At 41.2% G+C, this 21,519-nt stretch overlaps 2 protein-coding genes and 2 non-coding genes across 4 annotated transcripts; 2 read left to right on the forward strand and 2 right to left on the reverse strand.

Annotated features, from left to right (window-relative positions):
- Nucleotides 1-1,003: 1,003 nt before the first annotated feature.
- LOC119909607 lies at nucleotides 1,004-1,194 on the forward strand. The gene has a single exon (XR_005445494.1). It is a non-coding gene; the product is annotated as a U2 spliceosomal RNA (small nuclear RNA).
- A 3,288-nt stretch (nucleotides 1,195-4,482) lies between these two features.
- LOC119909604 lies at nucleotides 4,483-4,646 on the forward strand. The gene has a single exon (XR_005445492.1). It is a non-coding gene; the product is annotated as a U1 spliceosomal RNA (small nuclear RNA).
- A 6,588-nt stretch (nucleotides 4,647-11,234) lies between these two features.
- Nucleotides 11,235-12,478, reverse strand: LOC119909559 (general transcription factor IIH subunit 5-like). Its single transcript, XM_038727815.1, has 3 exons — nucleotides 12,375-12,478; nucleotides 11,976-12,062; nucleotides 11,235-11,807 (listed from the first exon to the last, which is right to left on the reverse strand). Exons 2-3 carry the CDS (start codon nucleotides 12,008-12,010, stop codon nucleotides 11,627-11,629), a joined length of 216 nt encoding a protein of 71 aa, XP_038583743.1. The 5' UTR covers nucleotides 12,011-12,062; nucleotides 12,375-12,478; the 3' UTR covers nucleotides 11,235-11,626.
- An 813-nt stretch (nucleotides 12,479-13,291) lies between these two features.
- LOC119909214 (protein SERAC1-like) lies at nucleotides 13,292-21,513 on the reverse strand. Its single transcript, XM_038727319.1, has 13 exons — nucleotides 21,483-21,513; nucleotides 20,689-20,820; nucleotides 20,470-20,591; nucleotides 17,276-17,404; nucleotides 17,067-17,180; nucleotides 16,508-16,670; nucleotides 15,982-16,132; nucleotides 15,749-15,890; nucleotides 15,438-15,538; nucleotides 15,042-15,139; nucleotides 14,679-14,861; nucleotides 14,438-14,581; nucleotides 13,292-14,284 (listed from the first exon to the last, which is right to left on the reverse strand). Exons 1-13 carry the CDS (start codon nucleotides 21,496-21,498, stop codon nucleotides 14,148-14,150), a joined length of 1,632 nt encoding a protein of 543 aa, XP_038583247.1. The 5' UTR covers nucleotides 21,499-21,513; the 3' UTR covers nucleotides 13,292-14,147.
- Nucleotides 21,514-21,519: the final 6 nt, after the last annotated feature.

Below are 21,519 nucleotides of genomic sequence, written 5' to 3' on the forward strand. Positions count from 1 at the left end.
CTTTTATTGGATACATTTTGGCGAAGAAGACAGGAGGGAGAGGGGCAGAGAGACAGCATGCTTGTGTCGAAACGGCCGTTCGCTTGCATGGCGCTTTGAGTGCGGTCTAGAAGTTCGCGTTCACGTTGAAGTTCGCGCAAAATGTAAAAATCACTTGAAGTTTGCACAGTTAAGCATTACTCCCACATTTTGAATTTTTTTTTATCGAGAATGTCTACATGTTTAACTTATTCATACATACTTAACACGTTTAACTTATTCATAGATACTGGTTTTGCCACCACATCGAAATATAGACATCGTTACCATTACAGTGTTTATTTTGAAAACTAAAATACCGGAAGTTGAAACAGTTCTGCTGCTAGCTTGATGCACTGGGTCTGTCAGGGGCGTTATTGTATTTGTTTACCCCACTGTGATGTTTTGATTGATTTTAAACACTTTTGCTCAGATTATCATGGGTAGTGCCAATATTGAAGTGTGGACTCAAGTGCAATGCAAAGTATATGGGTTACGAGCGGTTGAAGTCGCAGTTTCCTTCGTAGTTTCCTTCACCAGAGGGAGACAGCGCTCAATTTATTTTTGTGAAGCCTAGCTCTCAAAGTTAAACGTCTTCTTATCCACACACACACACACACACACACGATCATGTTATTAGAAATAGTTAAACTTAATGTTAGTTTTATATTTTAGCTGAAAACAAACAATTATGCCGTTATTACAACAATAAATGGGATCTTAAGTTGTACTCCTCGTAGTGATAGCTTATTGGTCAGTGGGACGTCACGCGACCAGAAATAGTAGTAACCCGCATTCACTATCATAATGTTCCCTAAATAAAGTGTTAAATCGTACGTGAATTTTGGCGCCAATTAGTCACAATACATCAAACTGCACTTTTACACGTTGTTGGTTTGTTTTTTGTATACGTTGAAATTATGTGCAACCCTGAGTGAGACTCGCAGTGAGGAGAATGACGCTCCCACTTTGCTGAGTAATCGACATCGCTTCTCGGCCTTTTGGCTAAGATCAAGTGTAGTATCTGTTCTTATCAGTTTAATATCTGATACGTCCCCTATCCGGGGACCATATATTAAATTGATTTTTGGAACAGGGAGATGGAATAGGGGCTTGCTCCGTCCACTCCACGCATCGACCTGGTATTGTAGTATCTCCAGGAACGGTGCACCTCCTCTCTATGTAGAAAAATAATGGTATTACTTCTTTAATGTTCTTTTGGTTAATTAATATGTGGAGGTTGGAGCTTGATGTTGGGATTAACAGCAGTGTCATTTTTTTTTATTTGAGAGCAGGAGGCTGGAAAGTGGTGACATGTTTAAATTCATGCAATTGTGCAATTAAAAGAAAATGTAACTGTTGAGGGAGAAAAATTGCAAAGGGAAATCTGTTTAGGGCTGAACAATTTTATAAAAAATATGTAGTTCAAAAACATTTAAATGATTATGGCGTGATTTTTGCAAGGATCTGTACCAAACAAAGATGTTAAGTCTGTAGAATATGATGTGTAGGGCAGGACATCTTTGTCACATGATAATATTTCATTTAAAATGGTATTATGACAAACATTTTGCCTTTGATAAATATTGCACCTCCTACGATTAAAACATTGCATTAGGCCATATTGCAATTTTGATAAGATTTTGATTAATTGTTCAGCCCTGGTGTTCACTACCCTTTTTCACAACAGCCATTTATTTTTAAGTCCTCATACTGATTGATTGGATTGAATATTTATTAAGTCTAATGTGAGCTGCTGGTGATACAAGTCATTGTGGCATTCTGGAGTGTTTCCATTTTAACTGGCGCAGCTTTTATAACCTTTATGGCACTGGTCACGTGATGGTAGTCAGCCAATCAAACCTGTGCATTGCGGATCGACTCAGTCATTGAGATATTCAGCCTGTGTGACTGCAGAGTTTCCTCCAGTGTGGTCTCACGGCCTGACAAACTCAGAATTCATGTGCACTTTATTTCAGTGATCTAAATGCTTTTCTTGCTGTACAGAGACAAACATTCTGTTATATATAAATGTTGTTGAACTGTATTGTGTTGCACTAGACAACATCTTAGACAACAGTTTTTTTTGGATTGCTTAAGCACGATTTTCAAAACACTACATACAATTAGCACAACCACACACCCAAATAGCAAAACACTACAGATCCTTTGCATAATTAAACGCTCTTGTAAAAACTATACACTTCTGTTTAAAAACCACACTTTGTTACCATATGAAACACACACGTCTCACATTACTATACTCTGTTTGCATGAGTTACACTCTGCTGTGATAAACCTAAAACACTTTTAGCACTTCTACTTCCCTATGATTAGAGTAGGCTACCATCAACAAAGTACAAATATAATGTAAATTCACCAAACACTACACAAGATGAATGTTGCAGACTGAAGAAACTCATTTATTTCTCAACACGCCCAAAATGTTGACATGGAGAGTCATAATACTGTAACAAAATGTCACTTTACATATTGTACTGTAAGTTTATTGTAAAAAAAAAAAACAACAAAAAACTAGACATTGTCTCTTCGCCTAGCTGGCGGTGGAGGACCCCATTCTGTGTAATGACTGCACAGAGTGTTATATTACCCCCACGTTGCCCTGGGACATTGACTATAGCCCTGTGGCCAATGATGTTTCTTCCCCTCCTTCGTGTTCTCGTCAGGTTGAACCCAGCCTCATCTACGTAAATGAACTCATGCTGGATCTCCTCTCCATCCATTTGTAAAACTCTGAAGAACAGTGTCAGGCAAAATTGTGTTGTTCAGTGTAGATCTAGTATACATATTACAGTACAGTAAAAGATTATGAGACCGTATGCAAGATCACGCTGCTAAAGTGAATACATACCTCTGCATAATCATGCCGCAGTCGTTTCACCCTTTCAGAATTGCGCTTGAAAGGCACTCGATAAATTTGCTTCATTTGAATATGGTTTTTTTTAGGATGCGTGCCAGTGTTGATGTTGAGACCTGATGGATATCGTTGAAACTGGCGTGGTTATTGACAATGTTAGCTTGGAGCTGATTGAGTGTTATAGCATTGTTGGCCAAAACCATGTTTACCATCTCCCTCTCTTGCTGTTCTGTGAACATAGGAGGCCTTCCCCCTTGTCGTTCCTGACCCTCAATCCTATGTAGAAAAGTAAAAACAGTAGTAACAATAGTACAGTAATTTCACAGGAAAAGGTAACAGAAGTGCTGATAGTGCATAGAATACAGTACTGTAAGCAGTTACTGAAACTGTGCAGATGTTTTTGATATGATGATATTTTTACAATACCTATTTTCCAGTCGAAATGTTCTTATCACACTTGCCACTGTGTATCGGCTTAGATTTGGCTGTACTCGCAGTCCAGCCTCCCTCAGCATCAGGCCGTGGTTGACAACGTGGTCAGCCAGTGTTGCACGGATCTCATTTGTCAGATTCGGTCCTCTTTGAGCACCTTCTTGTCCTCCTCTTCCTCTGTTGATTCCTTGTCCTCCTCCTCGTCCTCCTCCTCGTCCTCCTCCTCATCTTACTCTTTCTCTGACTCTTTCCATTGTGCTTGAAGACCGATGAACTCACCTGCTGCTTTTTATAGAGCTTATACACCTGATTGGTGTGTCTACAATTAAGCAAACAAGTGTTTGCACACCTGATGACTGTGTTGAACCAATTGGTTGGACGGTGCGGTAATTTGACAGTCAGTGCTTTGGTATTGCAAGGAAGTGACTTCATGATAGATTTTTGTGTGTAATGTATGTTAAGTGTGTTTAGTGTTTTGCAAATCACTGTGTGTAGAGTTTTGCAAGAAGTGTGAGGTTGACAATGTGCTTATAGTTGTGCAAATATGGGCTGATGTTTTGCTTCTTGAGTGTAAGGTTTTGCTAATAGTGTACTACTTTTAATTTTAGTGTGTAAGCAATCCAAAAAAACTGTAAAATCCTATTTTGATAACCAGCCAGCATTGTTCACACGCCAAAGCAGTAGGTGGCAGCACCAGGAAAGTCAGTTGTCCACCAGCATTAAACAAAGAAACAGGAAGTGGCTGTAATGTGAGAAAACCAACATGTGTGTTTTGTGTGTTTTTTATTCTTTCCTCTGAATTTTAAATGTGGATCCAACTACTTTTGATTGCAGTACGCTTTAACTCTGGCTCACTTGAACTTGCTGTTGGGCTTTAACTCATTTGTTGGAGGTAAAATAGATACAATTGGTGATTCTAGGTTAGCTTTTGTTGTGGGAATACAGCAGTGAATGCTGGGAAAACGACCACTATTCAGCAAGTAAAATGTAAATAATCTTTGTTAGCCTTAGTACAGAGCTGTTTCTTCTATATTAAAGTCCTAAAGACTCACACCCCCTAAAGCTACTGGTTTTATTCATTTATAGATGGTCAGCCCCGTCAGTTAGCATGGTATGTCTGTGAAAGACTCCCTCGTCTCTGAGCTGTACAACTCATACTTACCTGGCAGGGGAGATACCATGATCAAGAAGGTGGTTCACCCAGGGCGAGGCTCAACCATTGCACTCCGGTTGAGCTGACCTCTGCGAATTCCCCAAATGTGGGAATCTCGACTGCATAATTTCTGGTAGTGGGGGACTGCGTTCGCGCTCTCCCCTGATAGTGTGTGAAATAAAAAATCAAGTTTAACAGCTGATATGCTGCTTGAAGTAATTAGATGTTCAACAGATCCCCTTAAGAGAAGCACTTCAGAGGGTTTGATATTGATTGCTGGCTCATACATCCCATATCTTGTGACTATATATTGCAGTTTTTTTCAGACGCTTTGGTACATTTCTATAATCATCCTTAACGTTTGCAAAACAGTAAGTGCATTTCTCAATACAAGATCGTAAAAACAGCACAACACAGTGGATGACCTGCAAAAGCCCGTTGCTCAAAATCCTTAGTGTATCTCTGAAAAGTAAATAAGTGAACAGAGCCCTCTTTCAGAAAGCAGGCTTAGTGAAAACTCTGAGTAAGTTGAGCCCGAGATGAGGGAAACTCTGGGTTTTCGGTTTCAGAGAGCGAGCTCAGATAAACTCTAGGTCTGTAACCCCGGCAACTTGCGCTTTGAACCTAACCTGCTCGGGAGGAGGTTTACTTCAACTAACGCTGAGTTTCTCTCTGACTCCTCCCCTACTGCAGAGCTTGAGCGGCTGTCTGACATTTCCTCATTCAGACTGTTGATATCAAAGCACATACTGGAACACAGTTACGTCTTTAGAAACATCGAAATCACGGTTAAATAGGCTGTTTTTTTGTGTTTTTTTTACCCAAACATGATCTTGAACATGGCGCTTTTATGATCAATCTGTCATCGATGTATGGCAAGAGAGTTATCTTTGGACATTGTGAATTTATCCTCAGCACAGAATAAAATCTATAAGCTACACTGTCCTTTATATCACAGTGACTGTGGACATTAAGGCAAAACACTTACTGTGCACTACGGTGCTGCAGTAATCACTGTTTAAAGTAATCTGTATAAAACTGATCAATGAACAATAACCTTTCATATTGTAGTCGCACAGATTGAACATTCCTATCGTAGTTATCAGTTGGATATGATGTGATGATATGACTGATGCAGCTGATACAAATAAATGTAGTTTAAAAGTGAGTTTTTCATTATCTGCTGATTGTCTGAATGTGTTTTCACAGCATTTCATAAAATATGAAATGAGCAAGATTTTATTAATGTAACAGACGTCTAAAACTTCACAGTCAGTTTGAACCTAGACACATTTTACATTGCAAAAATTCATTAATAGCCATAGGCCCACTGAGTCGGACTGTCACTTTATACTGGTCCATGAGTAGCCTAAACTATGTCTAATCAGGTTACAGCTGAATAAACAGGCCAGTAGCTATTTAAAATGAATAACCGGCTGTAGGAGACTTCCAGCACTTTATCATTAATTAAGGAAATTCCAGTCTGGTAAATGAATGAGCAACACTGTATAAAATGTAATATTGTTAACGTATCGATCCTTCCTCCACTCCTGTGTTTTATAGCCGATTGTTGGCAGTATTCATATTTCTAGCTCCACCCGATTAAAATAGAGACTGCCTTTATTTACCCGCTGCCATGGTAAATCATAGTATCGGAGCTCCATTGATGATGGCTTTTTTTCCTCCCCACGCACGCGCTTCCATCTGGCTCAACATACTCAGAGTTGACTGAACTTTACCAGACTGGACTTTCCTTAATAAATGATAAAGCGCTTGAATTCTCCTACAGCCCATTATATTCATTTTAAATAGGAAGGCTATATTTAATAAGCTGTAACCTGACAGGACTAAATGCTGGTGGCAATCGGCTACCTGATTATGAAAATAGGTATAGATCAAATATAAGACACAGCTTACTCATGAACCTGTGATTGCAAAGTCACAGTCATGCCCAGGAGCCTAGATTAGCCTATTAATTTATTTATTCAGCAGTGGAAAATGTGTCAATGGGTTCAAACTCATTGTAAAGGTTTCAAGTCTATTTTACATTAATAAAATCTTAAAAATTTCGTATCTTGTTAATGCTGTCAAAACACATTCAGAATATATGCAGCTAATAATGAAAACCTCACTTAAAACTACATTTAAGCCTATTTGTTTCAGCTGCACCACAGTCATCCTCACGCAAAATATTCACATTATCTCCAGTATGATAAAGATAGGAATGTTCCAAACAATGCGACTGTAATATGAACGATTACTGTTGATTGATCAGTTTTCTAGGTTACAGAAACTGTTTAAACAGTGATTACTGCAGTAATGTAGCCCACAGTATCCCAAGTGTTTTCAGTGCAACTGTCAAAGCGTTATACCTAAAGACGGACATGCAGACGTAAATGCGTTCAGATATGTGTTTTGATATTGACAGAATGAATGAGGAAATGAAACGGTCAGACAGCTGCCTCAAGCTCTGCAGGAGGGGAGGAGTTAGAGAGAAACTGACGGTTTTTCAGCGTCAATTGCCGGAGTTACTGATCTAGGGATTATCTGATCTCGCTCTCTGAAACAGAAAACCCAGAGTTTCCCTCATCTCAGGCTAATCACTAATCCTGCCTTATGAAACGGGGCCCTGGTCACAGAATCTCATCCACATCACAAGAGATATCTTCATCAATTCAGGACATGTTTAAAAAAAAAAAAAAAAGATCTAATAGACATGTATAGAAAATATGCTTGACATATTATGACAATGTGTTCAACCATTTTGCATGTAGTGACTTATGCAATTAACTTAGTTAACTTCCAAAGTTAGCTTCTGATTAAGCAGTTAAGAGGAAAGTTAACTTGCTGAGTGACTGATCCTCCATTTTTTGCACCTCTTACTGTTGTGAAAGCCTTAATGCTCTTAAGCTATCAGTGTTTCCCCTATATGCAGTCAGGAGCTGCGGTGCGCCACTGCTGAATCCTAACCACCGCTAATAAAATTTCCCACAATCATTAATCTATGCGCTACAAGTGTTTTCACTCGCACACTGTGCTAAAACTACAACACTCAATGCTTGGCTAGCTTCCTCTCCTCGATCTATGCAGAACATCTACGTGACAGGTGCTGTTATAAGAGCAGCATAACTCCTGTAAGGAATTGGGAGGTGCGTAGCGAGCGTTTGATTGTCCGAGTGGCGGAAAGTGGCGGTGAACGTGAGCGGAGGAAAATATTTTGGTAGTAAATGTACTGTGTCGTTAACAGTGTGTCAGCTTCTGTGTCTGTTTTCCAACCTGGAAAAGTGAAGCCTGTTAGTGCTAGCAAACATCTTCCCTCCCCTTCAGACTGCGCAGCTGAGCAGGAAGACTTATACAGCAGGCTGTGTCTTTTGGCTGCTATGTAAATAAAAATTAGCTTAATTTATAGAAAGTAACTTGTAGATGTATTTTATTACTGCCTACTTGTCCGATGTTGAGAACATCATTTACAAACTGAGAGTAAACCGGCATAGCCTACAGCTCTGACCTGTACAGACTGATTAAATTATTTTTCAGTTTTCAGGTGAGTCAGAAAAAGTGGTTGTTAAATAATGGCCAAATATGATGTGAAATTGCATATTTGTCATTTCTTGGGGGAGGACCCCCAACCATGACCACCATGACCAACAACAAAACATTAATCTAAAGCTCACATTAAACTATGGGAAAACTCATGTAAAGAGCAATGTTGTGATGGGGTGTTATATTGAAACAAAAACTTTGCTTCACCTCCGCTGCTACAACTCCATCCTTGGTGAAACACTGGTTATGCGTTTGACTTTGACTGACAGTAATGTAGGAATAGGAAAAAGAGGACATAGAAAGAAAGGGAAAGATATTTACAGAATGTAATGAGGGACAGACAGTAAGACGAAAAGGAAATTCCGACAAACATGGAAGTTTTAGTAGCGCCATAGGTACTTAAAACAATATTAATGCAGTGGGGTGAACAAGTATTTTATACACTGCTGATTTTGCAGGTTTTCCTACTTACACAGCATGTAGAGGTCTGTAATTTCTATCATAGGTACACTTCAACTGTAAGAAATGGAATCTAAAACAAAAATCCAGAAAATCACATTGTATGATTTTTTTAAATAATTAATTTGCATTTTATTGCATGACGTAAGTATTTGATCACCTACCAACCAGAAAGAATTCCAGCTCTCACAGACCTGTTAGTTCTCCTTTAAGAAGCCCTCCTGTTCGCCACTCATTACCTGTATTAACTGCACCTGTTTGAACTTGTTACCTGTATAAAAGAGACCTGTCCACACTCAATCAAACTCCAGACTCCAATGTTGCCACAATGGCCAAGACTAGAGAGCTGTGTAAGGACATCAGGGATAAAATTGTAGACCTGCACAAGGCTGGGATGGGCTACAGGACAATAGGCAAGCAGCTTGGTGAGAAGGCAACAACTGTTGGTGCAAGATGATGGTCAATCTCCCTCGGTCTGGGGCTCCATGCAAGATCTCACCTCGTGTGGGGCATCAATGATCATGAGGAAGGTGAGGGATCAGTGACCTGAAGAGAGCTTGGACCACAGTCTCAAAGAAAACCATTAGTAACCCACTACGCCGTCATGGATTAAAATCCTGCAGCTCACGCAAGGTCCCCCTGCTCAAGCCAGCGCATGTCCAGGCCCGTCTGAAGTTTGCCAATGACCATCTGGATGATCAAGAGGAGAAATGGGAGAAGGTCATGTGGTCTGATGAGACAAAAATAGAGCTTTATGGTCTAAACTCCACACGCTGTGTTTGGAGGAAGAAGAAGGATGAGTACAACCCCAAGAACACCATCCCAACCGTGAAGCATGGAGGTGGAAACCTCATTCTTTGGGGATGCTTTTCTGCAAAGGGGACAGGAAGACTGCACCGTATTGAGGGGAGGATGGATGGGGCCATGTATTGCGAGATCTTTGCCAACAACCTCCTTCCCTTAGTAAGAGCATTGAAGAGTTGTTGTGGCTGGGTCTTCCAGCATGACAAAGACCCGAAACAAACCGCCAGGGCAACTAAGGAGTGGCTCCGTAAGAAGCATCTCAAGGTCCTGGAGTGGCCTAGCCAGTCTCCAGACCTGAACCCATTAGAAAATCTTTGGAGGGAGCTGAAAGTCCGTATTGCCCAGCGACAGCCCCGAAACCTGAAGGATCTGGAGAAGGTCTGTATGGAGGAGTGGGCCCTGCTGCAGTGTATGCAAACCTGGTCAAGAACTACAGGAAATGTATGATCTCTGTATTTGCAAGCAAAGGTTTCTGTACAAAATTTTAAGTTCTGCTTTTCTGATGTATCAAATACTTATGTCATGCAATAAAATGCGAATTAAGTAGCAGTCATTACATTGGTAATGCAACCAAAATATGTAGCAGTACTTTCTAGCAATAGTGACTTTTGAGATACAACACAGTGTGGCAAATGACTAGGCTACTGTACAGGTGTACAGTATAGTCTTTGTAATATGAGGTACTGGCAAAGGTAGGTACACAATAAGGATAACTGGTGGGCAGGAGAAGAAGAGGAGGCTCTGAAATGATGGCAGATGTTAGAGGACAGATAAACAAGATGAATTAAATGATTTCTCAGTGTAATGTTAATTGTGACTGGGAACTGACAAAGATTTATATAAAGATCATATGAAGACCAAGGACAATAACTGCTAAATTATGGTGCTTCTCACACAGGCTATGGTCCAGGCTTTGGCAACAGTAAGGAAAATAACATTGGCAGAAGCAGAGAAACAGGTTGAATAGGGCCAGTTAGAGGAAAGGAAGAATTTTAATACTAAATTCAGCAACTGACCAATCTATGAAGGTGTTTTGATGGTTTTTCAAAAGTTAAAAATAACTTTAAAAATGTTTCAAGTGAGAAAGGAAAAACTCTACATGTCACTCGCCTATGAAATGGATAGACTTGGACTTATACAGTACAACAAAGGCCATGTGGGAAAAACTGTTCAGGAAAATGTAAAATTTTAACAAATACTGTGATCCCAAGAGACTCTGGCTACTTTCACATATTTGACAGGTCTAGGCATTGTACTTTTTGATTTGAGAAATTTCAATTCTGATCTGAGAAATGTATCAAAGCAAATGAGGAAAAACTGTAAATAGATTTTTGGAACAGGGAGATGGAATTGGGTCTTGCTCCGTTGACACCATGCATCAACTTGTGCAAATAAACTTTGAGGAAATATCCCTGTGCATGCAGGTGTGTGAAAAGCATTAAACCGTACATTGAAGTCAGGGTTGTATGAGTAAGGCTGTTATTCATATGGTGAAATAAATGTAATCCATATGTTACTGATGATCTGGTACTTTGGAGGTCATGTGACAATTGCATGATTTACCTACAGAAAAGATTTCCATCAAATGAAAAGGCAGCAAAAAGAGGCAACAGTTATTCAGTTATACTTTCCAGCTGTATTTACCTCTTCAGTTATAGTCAAAATTTCACTTAGTGGGTTTTTTAATCATATATTCTTACGAGACAGTAGGCATCTTTTAAAGTGACTGTCACAGGCAAAAAGTAAGTAAAAGAAAACAGAAGTGCTTCTCTGCAAGAATTTCTGCATTTTCATGGCAGTGTGGTGAATCTTTGAAATTCTATTTAGATTATGTAGAAAAACATTTACAGAAAACAGTTATTTTCTAAGTGTTTAGTCTAAACATCAAAGAATGTGGACTTATTTCTGTCCTGAAAACAAGGTTAATTTATCTCTTCGTCCTGATTATATTCTTCAATCATTTATTAAAAAGTAAGAACATGGCATTTATTACATTCATCAAACCTACATTAAGTGATATTTCTGGGTTAAACACTTAACAAATTGGTTATTTTGGTTCTCTGGTTGTCACTGCTGTCATCAACTCCATGAATATATTTGACAAATTGTATAATGAACACAATTAAAAGACAAATTGAGTCAACACACACACTGTGCAACCAAGGAGCAAAATGTGCTTTTTTTTTTTTTTATTAATTTTTTAACATCAATGTAACAAAAATCGGACAATAGCTCCATTTCAGTCTGTAGTTAAAACATTACAAACCAGGTTCATATTAAGCCAAACTCGTAAACAGTCCAAAGTCCAACAACAAAGAGTCATTTGAAAAAGTTTAGTGTTATTTTTGTGTAAAAGGGAATGAATTCTGGTCCATCAACTCGCCAACTCTCTCCTGAAGGGTGTGAACCACCTCCGCCAGGATGAAGAGGTGTGTATCGTCAAGGTCCTTGAGGATGAACTTCTTTCCCAGGGCCATTTTTTCATCTAGATAGAGGAGGAACTGTTTCATGGCAGGATCACTGGTCCAGTGCGCAGACGGGAGCAAAGAGAAACAACTTTATAAGTCATTACAATCTGCGCATGTCATCATTTGAGTTTTATTTTGTTTAACAGCACACTTTTCATCAGAATTGCTTGACTTAACGTTAGATACAAACATTTCTGGGCAGATTTATAGGTTTCATTACCATTCAACAAGGACACCTTTGTGTACGTTGACCATGTTGACAGGCGAAGAGAAATCAGCAGTTGATGCCAATTAAAATCCTCAAAACCTGCAGCACAATAAATAAAGATGTGAATTTCTGGACTGTAAGCACGAGTAGTTAACGTAACAGGTAAACTCAGGTCATACGTAATGTCACGTCAGAAAACAGTCAAGTTACGTTAACGTTAGTGTTTAGAGACGATTGCTAACCTAGCTTTTGATTTGAGCCCGGTTAGCTTGTTACGTTAGCTGAAAACCTCGGGGATATTCTGCTAATTACTGCGAGTTTTAAAATACTGAACAGAACAAGCTATCAATAAATATGTACATGCCTGGTTACATTTAAATGAAAGAGTTAAAGGGCCGATCTTTCACAAACCTGATAGCTGCGGTTGTTTCCTGTGCTAGCCTTTCAAAGTTTAATGGCACTGACTGGGGTGACATACGGTGGCTACAGAGGGACAATCTTCTGCGATCCAAAACGAGCGCATGCGGCATAAAGTAGTATAGTTATTAATTGTGTTGATGTGTCATAACTTCTTCCTGTGGTTCCTCGCTGCTTGGAGAAAGCTGCATGCTTGTATTTAAGTGCCTATTTGTACCATTCATAAAAATAGTTACACTAAATTTATCAATGCTGAAACAGTTGTGATAAAATTCTTTATCACAATTAAGTACTTTTAATCGCTATATTATTACACAACATGATAAAAGTTTCTTAAATATATTGAGAAGCTGTTGATAGATTAATTAACCAATTTGGAATGTTTGCTTTTGGCCAATACAGTGAATTAATTGGACAAATAAAGGTGATTTTGAAAAAAATATGATTGTGATTATTTTGACTGATCTTTTAATCAATCAATTATCTTTTAATCATATCAATTATGATATGATTTAAGATGTTGAAGGGAACTTTATGCCATTATATTAATTTAAAAACATATTAAAATGATTATGGTGTGATTTTTGAAGGGGATCTGTACCAAAAAAAGATGTTTTCTTAAATATGTAGAATATGATGTGTAGGCCAGGACCTCTGCACTTTTTACCTTTAATAAAGAATGCGCATTCTGTGATAAGAAAATTAAAGTAGGCCATATTGCGATTTCGATAAGATTTCGATTAATTGTTCAGCACTACATCATACTGATGCAATAATTATAAGTCTGACAGTACCACGAAGCAGTCATGCTCAATGATTTACAACACAATAGTGTAATACACCCAGAGATTTAAAAGCATATATACTAAAGTATAGAAACATCTACATTAGGCATATTTATAGTCTCACCGTTTATATGGTCACATTGCTTAAGAACAATGTCGTTTATTTCTTCAGTTTTACCACTGAAGGGGAAAGCATGGCATTGTATATTTCAGAACACTCAAGTATTAATATTGTAAAAAGAAAAAACACATTCAGATGTGCTATACATTGCAAAGCTGCTTTGAAATGACTATGATTCAGTGCATAGACAAGTCAAATAAAGCCTCCAACCTCATACATTTATTCATTGTCAGCATTGCTAGTGGCAATTTGAGCTTAGTCCCATAAATAAAGCAAACTGAATGAATATTAATACAGGTCCATTTGAGGTACAGGAAGGAATAGCCTATATTTTGGCAGACAATAGAACTATAATCCTCTAGTTAAATAAAATACATACATTTAGAAATAAATCTATCACTGGTCAAAAATACTAAGGAACATAAATGGCAATAACATGTCAGTGCTTCTTTAATTAAATATAGTATAATGATAGACTAACCAGCTTAACATACTAAGTTGAAATGTAACAAAGTGCCTTAAAATAAAAGTTAGAATATTTAATTAACTGAACCTGTAAACATTGTTCTTTTAAAAATACAGAAATTTTAAAATTCAACAACTTTGCAGTGAGAAAGACCAATCTAATAGGATGACTAGGAAAACAAAATAAAAATCCCAGGTTTCTTTCATCATAACTGTCAATTCTTCACAAAAATCAATGTGTAAAATTAATGTAATTTCCCTAATTATGATATGATCACATTATGTGCAACAAGGAGAGGCAGTTATGTTTCCTCTTGGTTCAGGGGTGGGGTGGGTGACGGTGATTTCCTCCATTTCAAGTAAACATGTATCAGTGTTTGTGTTCATATATTTTAGTTAGTGGCTGATGTAGCTCTGCAGTGCTTCCTGGATAAACTGGAGGCTGCGCTTGTACAAAAATGAGTCCTTCTTCTCTGGCTTGCAGATGTTAAGATGATCTACGTCCACCTCGATGAGGTCCCCGATGCCGAGATCTGAAAGCAAACCGTAGCAGGCTCAAGGTAAATGGAAAAGATTACAGACACATAGATTTCAAGATCTATGCTCTGTTTGCTCATGCATTCGTAGTTAAGCAATACAAATCAGATAGATGTGTCTTATTTCCCACAGTCATTAGCGTTACATACTTGCTGACTGTGTCGGTACCACGAGTATCTTGATCATGGGTCCAATGTTTGTTGGCAGCTTCTCTGCAAAACTCAGCACCTTGAATTCCTTTTCTTTGGCCATGTTCAGGAAGTTCTCATTCAGGTTTCGCAGTGCTGGTGAGTCTTAAAAATACACAGACAACAACTCATAGTAGATATTGAACAATTTCTATTAAACACAAACAGTCTTGGATAATAAAAATTAAATCTATTCACTTACCTTTACAAAGTTCTCTGACTTCTATAGATGGAAAGAGGAGATATCTAACATTGACTGAGTACTCTGCCATAAAGGTACCGTGGTGAGGAACACTATAGAACATAATGCCCTTAGTGTTCTTTAACAGTCCACGCATATCTGGGTCCTCTGAGGCATCCAGCAGCATTTTCTTCACAAGCAATCCTGATGGTAAAATCAAACACAAGGGACAGACAGACAGGGCGCACAACTTTTAAATCAGACAAATACAATCACATGTAGGTGCACGGGTGAAATAAGACCAATACATTTGTTTTTCATGTTGTGTTCAAGGGATGAGTAAAAATCTGACATGCTTGTGGAAGGAAAGTTCTGACAAAATACCTCCCATACTGTGGGCTACCCAGACCACAGGCCTCTCCCCAACTCCTGCTAGCTTTAACTTCTTTAGCAGCTCTCGACTTCTGTAGGCCAAGGACTTCCTGAAGAGACAAAAGCATAGAATTAATCAACAGTCACTCATTCACTCTTTTGGAATTTTGTGTAATGAATACTGGAACATTTGGGATGATAATAAAGCATTTAATTTAATTAAGAATGGTAGCTTAATTAGCTTTAAATAGTCATGATGTTGGATAAGTTGTGCAAAGTATGAAGATTACTATTAGTAAATAAAGGTGTTAAGCAAAATAAATCTCTCCAATAACAGAGACTATTCCCATATATGCCCAGCCCTACAATATTTTATACTTAACAGCCAGTGAACTACAGATTCCTCACCTCCGATTCTCCGCGGGACAGTGGGCCATCCAGTCACTGAGGTGACTGTCATACTCCACTGATAGCACTCTCAGATTTGGACAGTCAGCAGCTAACCATGACTGCAAATAAAAGAGGACACAATAACAGTTAGAGATGATTAATTTTCCTGAAGAATAATCAAAATCTACATTAGACCACATATTTCATTGAACAAACTAGACACTATTGAGTGTCCCCTAAATAATATGCATTATAGAAGGAAAAACATGGATATACACCTCTATTACTACTCCAGAGTAATTAAAGGAAAGATTAGGTGGATCTTTCACCTTTGGCCAGCACTCTGTGTAGTCATCCTTGCTTTCAGCCTCCTTCTCTTCCTCTACCGTACTGGGATCCTTCTGCCTCCACGTCTTAAAAGCTGCCCCTAGAATCCCATGGATGAAGAGCACGTCTGCTTTGATTGGCTGGCTGGAAATTAACACATTGTCAAAGATAAGTGTGGGTTTACATATAAAATAAAATTAAAATTAATACATTTACGAATTAATTGTTTTCCTACTTGCCACGTGTTTGCGGGTGAAGGATATAGACACCATCTTGGTATTTCTCTTTCACCGTCTCCCTATCCAGGTTGGCCAGAGCGCGTGCTGCATGAGACGCCTGCATGGCATGAGGAGACTGCATCATCTCAGCCAGGACAGACACCCACCCTGAAGGGGTCATATAATGGGAAAGGGGGGGAGGGGGGATCCTTTTATAATCAGTTGTTGAGTTTTCATTTAATACAATTGGGACAAAAAGTATTAAGCATTAATGAAAAACAGAAACAATTTGAACCCTGCAAAGTATGTCTGGGTTGACCAACAGTTGATAGCTGTGGTGGTGATTATAATAATAAAAAAAATACCATCTGACATTTGAAGGATAAAGTCTATGTAATGGTGAAGATTAAATGTTCACCATTAAATAGGGACATGGAAAAATAGGCAGTAGAGCTTGTTTTTAACAATTCCTTAGTACACCCAGTCAAGATTACACATAACCAGAACTGTCCATGGAATAAATCAGATGAGTGGCAGATTTACCGGACCGGGCTATAGCCTGGTGAACGCTTTCATTGAGTGCCAGATTTCCTATTATGCGAACAATGTTCCTCTGAATCTTTAGGGAGTCTCTACGAAGCTGATAAATCCTCTGGAGGAGCTGCAGACCTCCACTGGCAACTATGTGGTCACAGTGGCTCTGGACCTGCAGACAAGATGCATTTCATTAAGTTCAGAACATTTATTCACCTTACCTAGCAACCAAAATCAACCACAGTCTCCACAAGAGTTAGTCCAACTCACTGAGATTGTTGTGTAGGTATGGAGCAAATTAACTGGAGAGATACTACTCGTTTCTGCTCAGAAAACAATGAAATTCAAAGAGTATGTTTACAAAAAACACTGTTCCATAAATACTTGCATGCTGACAAGATTAACTGATCTAAAACAAAAGTGCTTTGTGTTTTAAATTAGCCTTTTACTTTTAAATCTTGACTATGAACAAAATGTGCTGTTGAATGCACATCGGTGTGGTGTTTAATTGATAAATATCAGTTTAATAACTCCAGATCATATTTAGATGCTTGATGGCCATCATTACCTTTGAGTGCTGTACCAGTGCCTGTAGGTAGAAGGATTCCACCTTCTCAGAAGGAACAGAGGTGAGGCTCTGAGCGTAAGGCAGCCCATTACCACCAAAACACCACAGACCACCCTGTAACATAAGAGAGTGTACGTATAAAAAGGAGGATTTAAAGATTTGGATTTTAGAGAAGTTCATGTGTGAATCCGTCTTTCTGTCTCAGTTACCCGTTGTGCTGCCAAGGACTGGGTGCTCTCTCTGAGGGCCAGTGAGGTGAAGTACTGAACACATTTGTCCACCTCAGACTGAGGCAGAGACCCCAGCAGCTGCCTGAGACCATCCTCTGCTGACAAACCCTGTGAAGAAGTTAACACATCTAAGTTATCATCTTATATACAACTGTAACCCTTGTTCCCCGAGAAGGGGAACGAGACACTGCGTCGGTGACGACACTACGGGAACGCCTCTGGGCGTGGCAGGGCTGAAACATGAATGAAACTACTCCAATCCTATTGGTGTTGCTAGAACGGTAGCGTGTGACGGCGTAACTGGAGGCGTATAAGCAAGCCGGCACAGAGGACACATTAGCCCTTTTCTATGAAGCAAGGCGCTCCAGGCGGGGTGAGGTGTGATGGACCGACGCAGTGTCTCGTTCCCCTTCTCGGGGAACAAGGGTTACATATGTACCCCGAGACGTTCCCCTTCGAGGGAACTCGAACTGCGTCGGTGATGACACTATGGGAACGAGACTACCCACTTAGGCCGCGCCGAAACCCCGCCTGCCCCCAGTGTGCAGCACCTGACGGCATGACTAGGAGGAGAGCGCACGAAGGAAGGTCCAGACTGTAGAACTGGATGAAGGTGTGAGGGGTGGCCCAGCCAGCCGCGTCACACAAATCCTGGAGCGACACCCTGCGAGGAGGGCCCTAGAAGCCGCCATGCCTCGAGTAGAGTGCACCCTTACGGCCATAGGTGAAGGTAACCCGTGCACCTGATAGGCCAGGGAAATAGTCTAAACAATCCAGTTGCTGATTGTGTGTTTGGAAGCGGGGAGCCCAGCCTTGGGGGACCCAAAACACACCAGCAACTGGTCTGCTTTCCTCCACCGGGAAGACCTCAGAGTGTAAATACTCAGTGCTCTGACCGGGCAGAGCAGATGAAGTCTCCCGTCCTCCGCCGTCACATGAGGTGGGGGATGAAACACCTGCAGCACCGTGGACCCTGCCAACCTGGAAGGGACTTTAGGGACATAGCCCGGAAAGGGGTGCAGGATGGCTCTGACCCTCCCCGGGGCAAACTCCAGGCATTGCGGAGACACCGAAAGTGCCTGGAGATCCCCAACCCTCCTCAGAGAGGTGATAGCGAGGAGAAAGGCCATCTTAAGGGTCAGGTGCTTGGCCTCAGCCTACTCCAGGGGTTCGAAGGGGGCCTCAGCCAGCGCTTCGAGAACCACCGCCAGGTCCCAGGTGGGAAGCCTGGACCGGGTCACGGGTCTCATCCTCCAGCTCCACGGAGGAAGCGCACGACCAGTGGAAGCCTCCCCAGAGGCCCATCACTCAGAGGGGTGTGGAACGCCGCCACGGCAGCCACATATACCTTGAGTGTGGATGGGGAAAGGCCAGCAGAGAAACGGTCCTGGAGGAACTCCAGTACCATAGTAACTGGGTACACCGCTCGTTCTCTGCACCAGGTGGCAAACACATTTCACTTTAGGCCGTACATCCTGCTCTGGAGCTGAGCAGCGTCTCGACTGTTCCTGCCGTGCGGCCCGCCTCCCAGGAACTGGGCCCCCTCATTCCCCGGGCCTCAGCCCCTGTCTCGACAGCAGGTCTGCTCTTTGATTCTGTGTCCCAGGGATGTACATTGCTCTGAGGGACAGCAGTCTGCTGGGACCACAGGAGGATCCGATGCGGCAGTTTTGTGTAATGGGCGCGAGTGCAGACCCCCCTGGTGATTCAAATAGGCCACCACTGCCGTGTTGTTGGTCCTGACAAGGACATGGCGACCGCGGAGAGAGGGCAGAAAACTCCTCAGAGCTCTGAAAACCACCAACATTTCTAGGCAATTTATGTGCCAAGAGAAATGATGCTCCTCCCAGGAGCCACTCGTGAAGCGGCCGTCCGTGACCGCGCCCCATCCCGTGAGTGAGGCATCTGTCGAAATAATTGTGGGACAGGAACCAAGGTTTCTTCCATACTGACAGAGAACAAAGGCACCTGCTCGTAATCTGTATCCGACGGAATGGATTTCCCCTTGGGGAGAATCCCTTGGATTTTAACCACCACTGCAGGGCTCTCATGTGCAGCAGGCCAGACGGGATTACGCTGGACGCTGCTGCCATGAGACCCAACACTCTCTGAAAGTTTTTCACAGTGATGGAGCGGCCTAGCTTTATCCTGGTTACTGAGGACACAATGGACCCGACGCATGCAGGCGACAGGTGGGCCCGCATCGTCATCGAGTTCCACACCACCCCTAGGAACGGGGTGTCAGCATGCTCTTCTTTGTGTTGAGCCGCAGCCCCAAACGCCGAAGGTGGGCGAGGACGACATCTCGATGCCGAACCGCTAACTCTCGAGACTGGGCCAGAATAAGCCAGTCGTCGATGTAGTTCAGTATGCGGATGCCCTGGAGCCTCATTGGGGCCAGAGCTGCATCCATACATTTGGTGAACGTGCAAGGAGAGAGTGCTAGGCCGGGAGAACCCGATACTGGTATGCCACGCCCCCGTAGGCGAACCTCAGGAACTTCCTGTGGAGGGATGGATGGAGATGTGGAAATATGCGTCTTGTAGATCTATCGTGACAAACCAATCCTCGGATTGAATCTGACTGACGATGGCGGGGATGGTGAGCATCTCAAATCTGAATCTCCTCAGAGATTTGTTCAGGAGCTGTAGATCTAAAATCGGACGCGATCCTCCGTCCTTCTTGGGAACTATGAAGTACCGGCTGTAGAACCCGGACTCCCTGACTGGCTGGGGTATGCGTTCTATGGCCCCCTTGTTCAGTAGAGAGAAAACGTCTTGTTCCAACACCTGGCTCCGCCTGAGTGCACTGCAGTCCAGACCACCCCGTGGTCTTTCTAAACATGCCAGAGTGCCTGCTGAATAGAAAAGAGCTAATGTGTCCTGTGTGCCGGCGTGCTTATATAAGCCTCCAGTTACGCCGTCACACGCTACCGTTCTAGCAACACCAATAGGATTGGAGTAGTTTCATTCATGTTTCAGCCCTGCCACCCCCAGAGGCGTTCCCATAGTGTCGTCACCGACGCAGTTCGAGTTCCCTCGAAGGGGAACTCTTAATACACAAATGTAGAGCCCATGTTTAGTATAGAAACAAAGCATGTGAATGAGAGTGGTTTACAAGTGATATAGAGGTATTCCACATAATAGACTATTCTACAGAGATGAGATACTTACATCCTCCTGGTCAGGCAGTGCAGGAGTGCGCAGAAAGAACCGAAGGTCTACCTGAGGAGTCCGGGCCAGGGCCACTGCTGTTCGCTGGTCTATAATCTGGGCTGCTGTCTGGTACTGGTAGTCTGCGTTATTGACAACAGGTGTGAACTAATCCCACCTTACTTAACTTGTGTAAATGGTAAACCTGAAGTGATATGCAACAATCTTTGTGTATCTTACCACGCCAGTGGTGATTGTTTGCAAGGTCCTGTACAGCCTGTAGTCTGATGGCTTTATTGGCTGACTGTGTCCTCTTCAGTAAGACCCATAATGCCACCTCATGTGGGTCTGCATCCACATGGCTAAAGTGCTCTAAGACATACAAATAGAGAACAAACTGATGGGCTGAACATTTACAAGAACAAGTGGGTAAAACGGTGCTACAAATATTCTTAAAGGCACTACGGAATCACAGACTGGAATTCAAACTATCTGCTGTGACTAACTACCAGTATCTACAATACCCCTTTCAGATTATTACAACAGCTAGGAAGTTACAAACCTTGTGGTTTCAAACCTTGTGTCATCAACTTGGCAGCTATTAAATTTTTTAAAAGTCAAAAGTTAATTTATTGATATCTTACTGGAATATAATTTCATAAAAAACATTTCTATAAACTCAAATCGCTCCAAAAGACATACATACTTATAATTATACAGTAATGAATGATTCACACAGTGAATATAAAGGTTACAAAACAATCATGTATTACAGCTAATTGCGCAATATACACATTAATGCAAAATGTGACCTTTAAAACAGGATGTGCATGTACAAGGCAGGTGTTTCCTTTGGACAAAAATGACTGGGCAACTAGTTTTTTTTCTGAGAATAAATATTTGTGCTTCTATTAACAACACTGTCTGCTTTACATTCTTAGAAACAGGAGAGGCTGAGAGGCACTGCTGTTTCACACTGTGCACTTACAGTATGATTTTCTGGTACTGTATATTGACAACTTTTGGTCTCTTACCATCTAGGGATTGCATCAAAATCCTAGATGACATTTC

The sequence above is a fragment of the Micropterus salmoides genome, unplaced genomic scaffold, assembly GCF_014851395.1.
Source record: "Micropterus salmoides isolate LMB-PRFRI ecotype aquatic unplaced genomic scaffold, ASM1485139v1 Ms_hic_scaffold_18, whole genome shotgun sequence".
In the NCBI taxonomy this organism is placed as follows: Eukaryota; Metazoa; Chordata; class Actinopteri; order Centrarchiformes; family Centrarchidae; genus Micropterus; species Micropterus salmoides.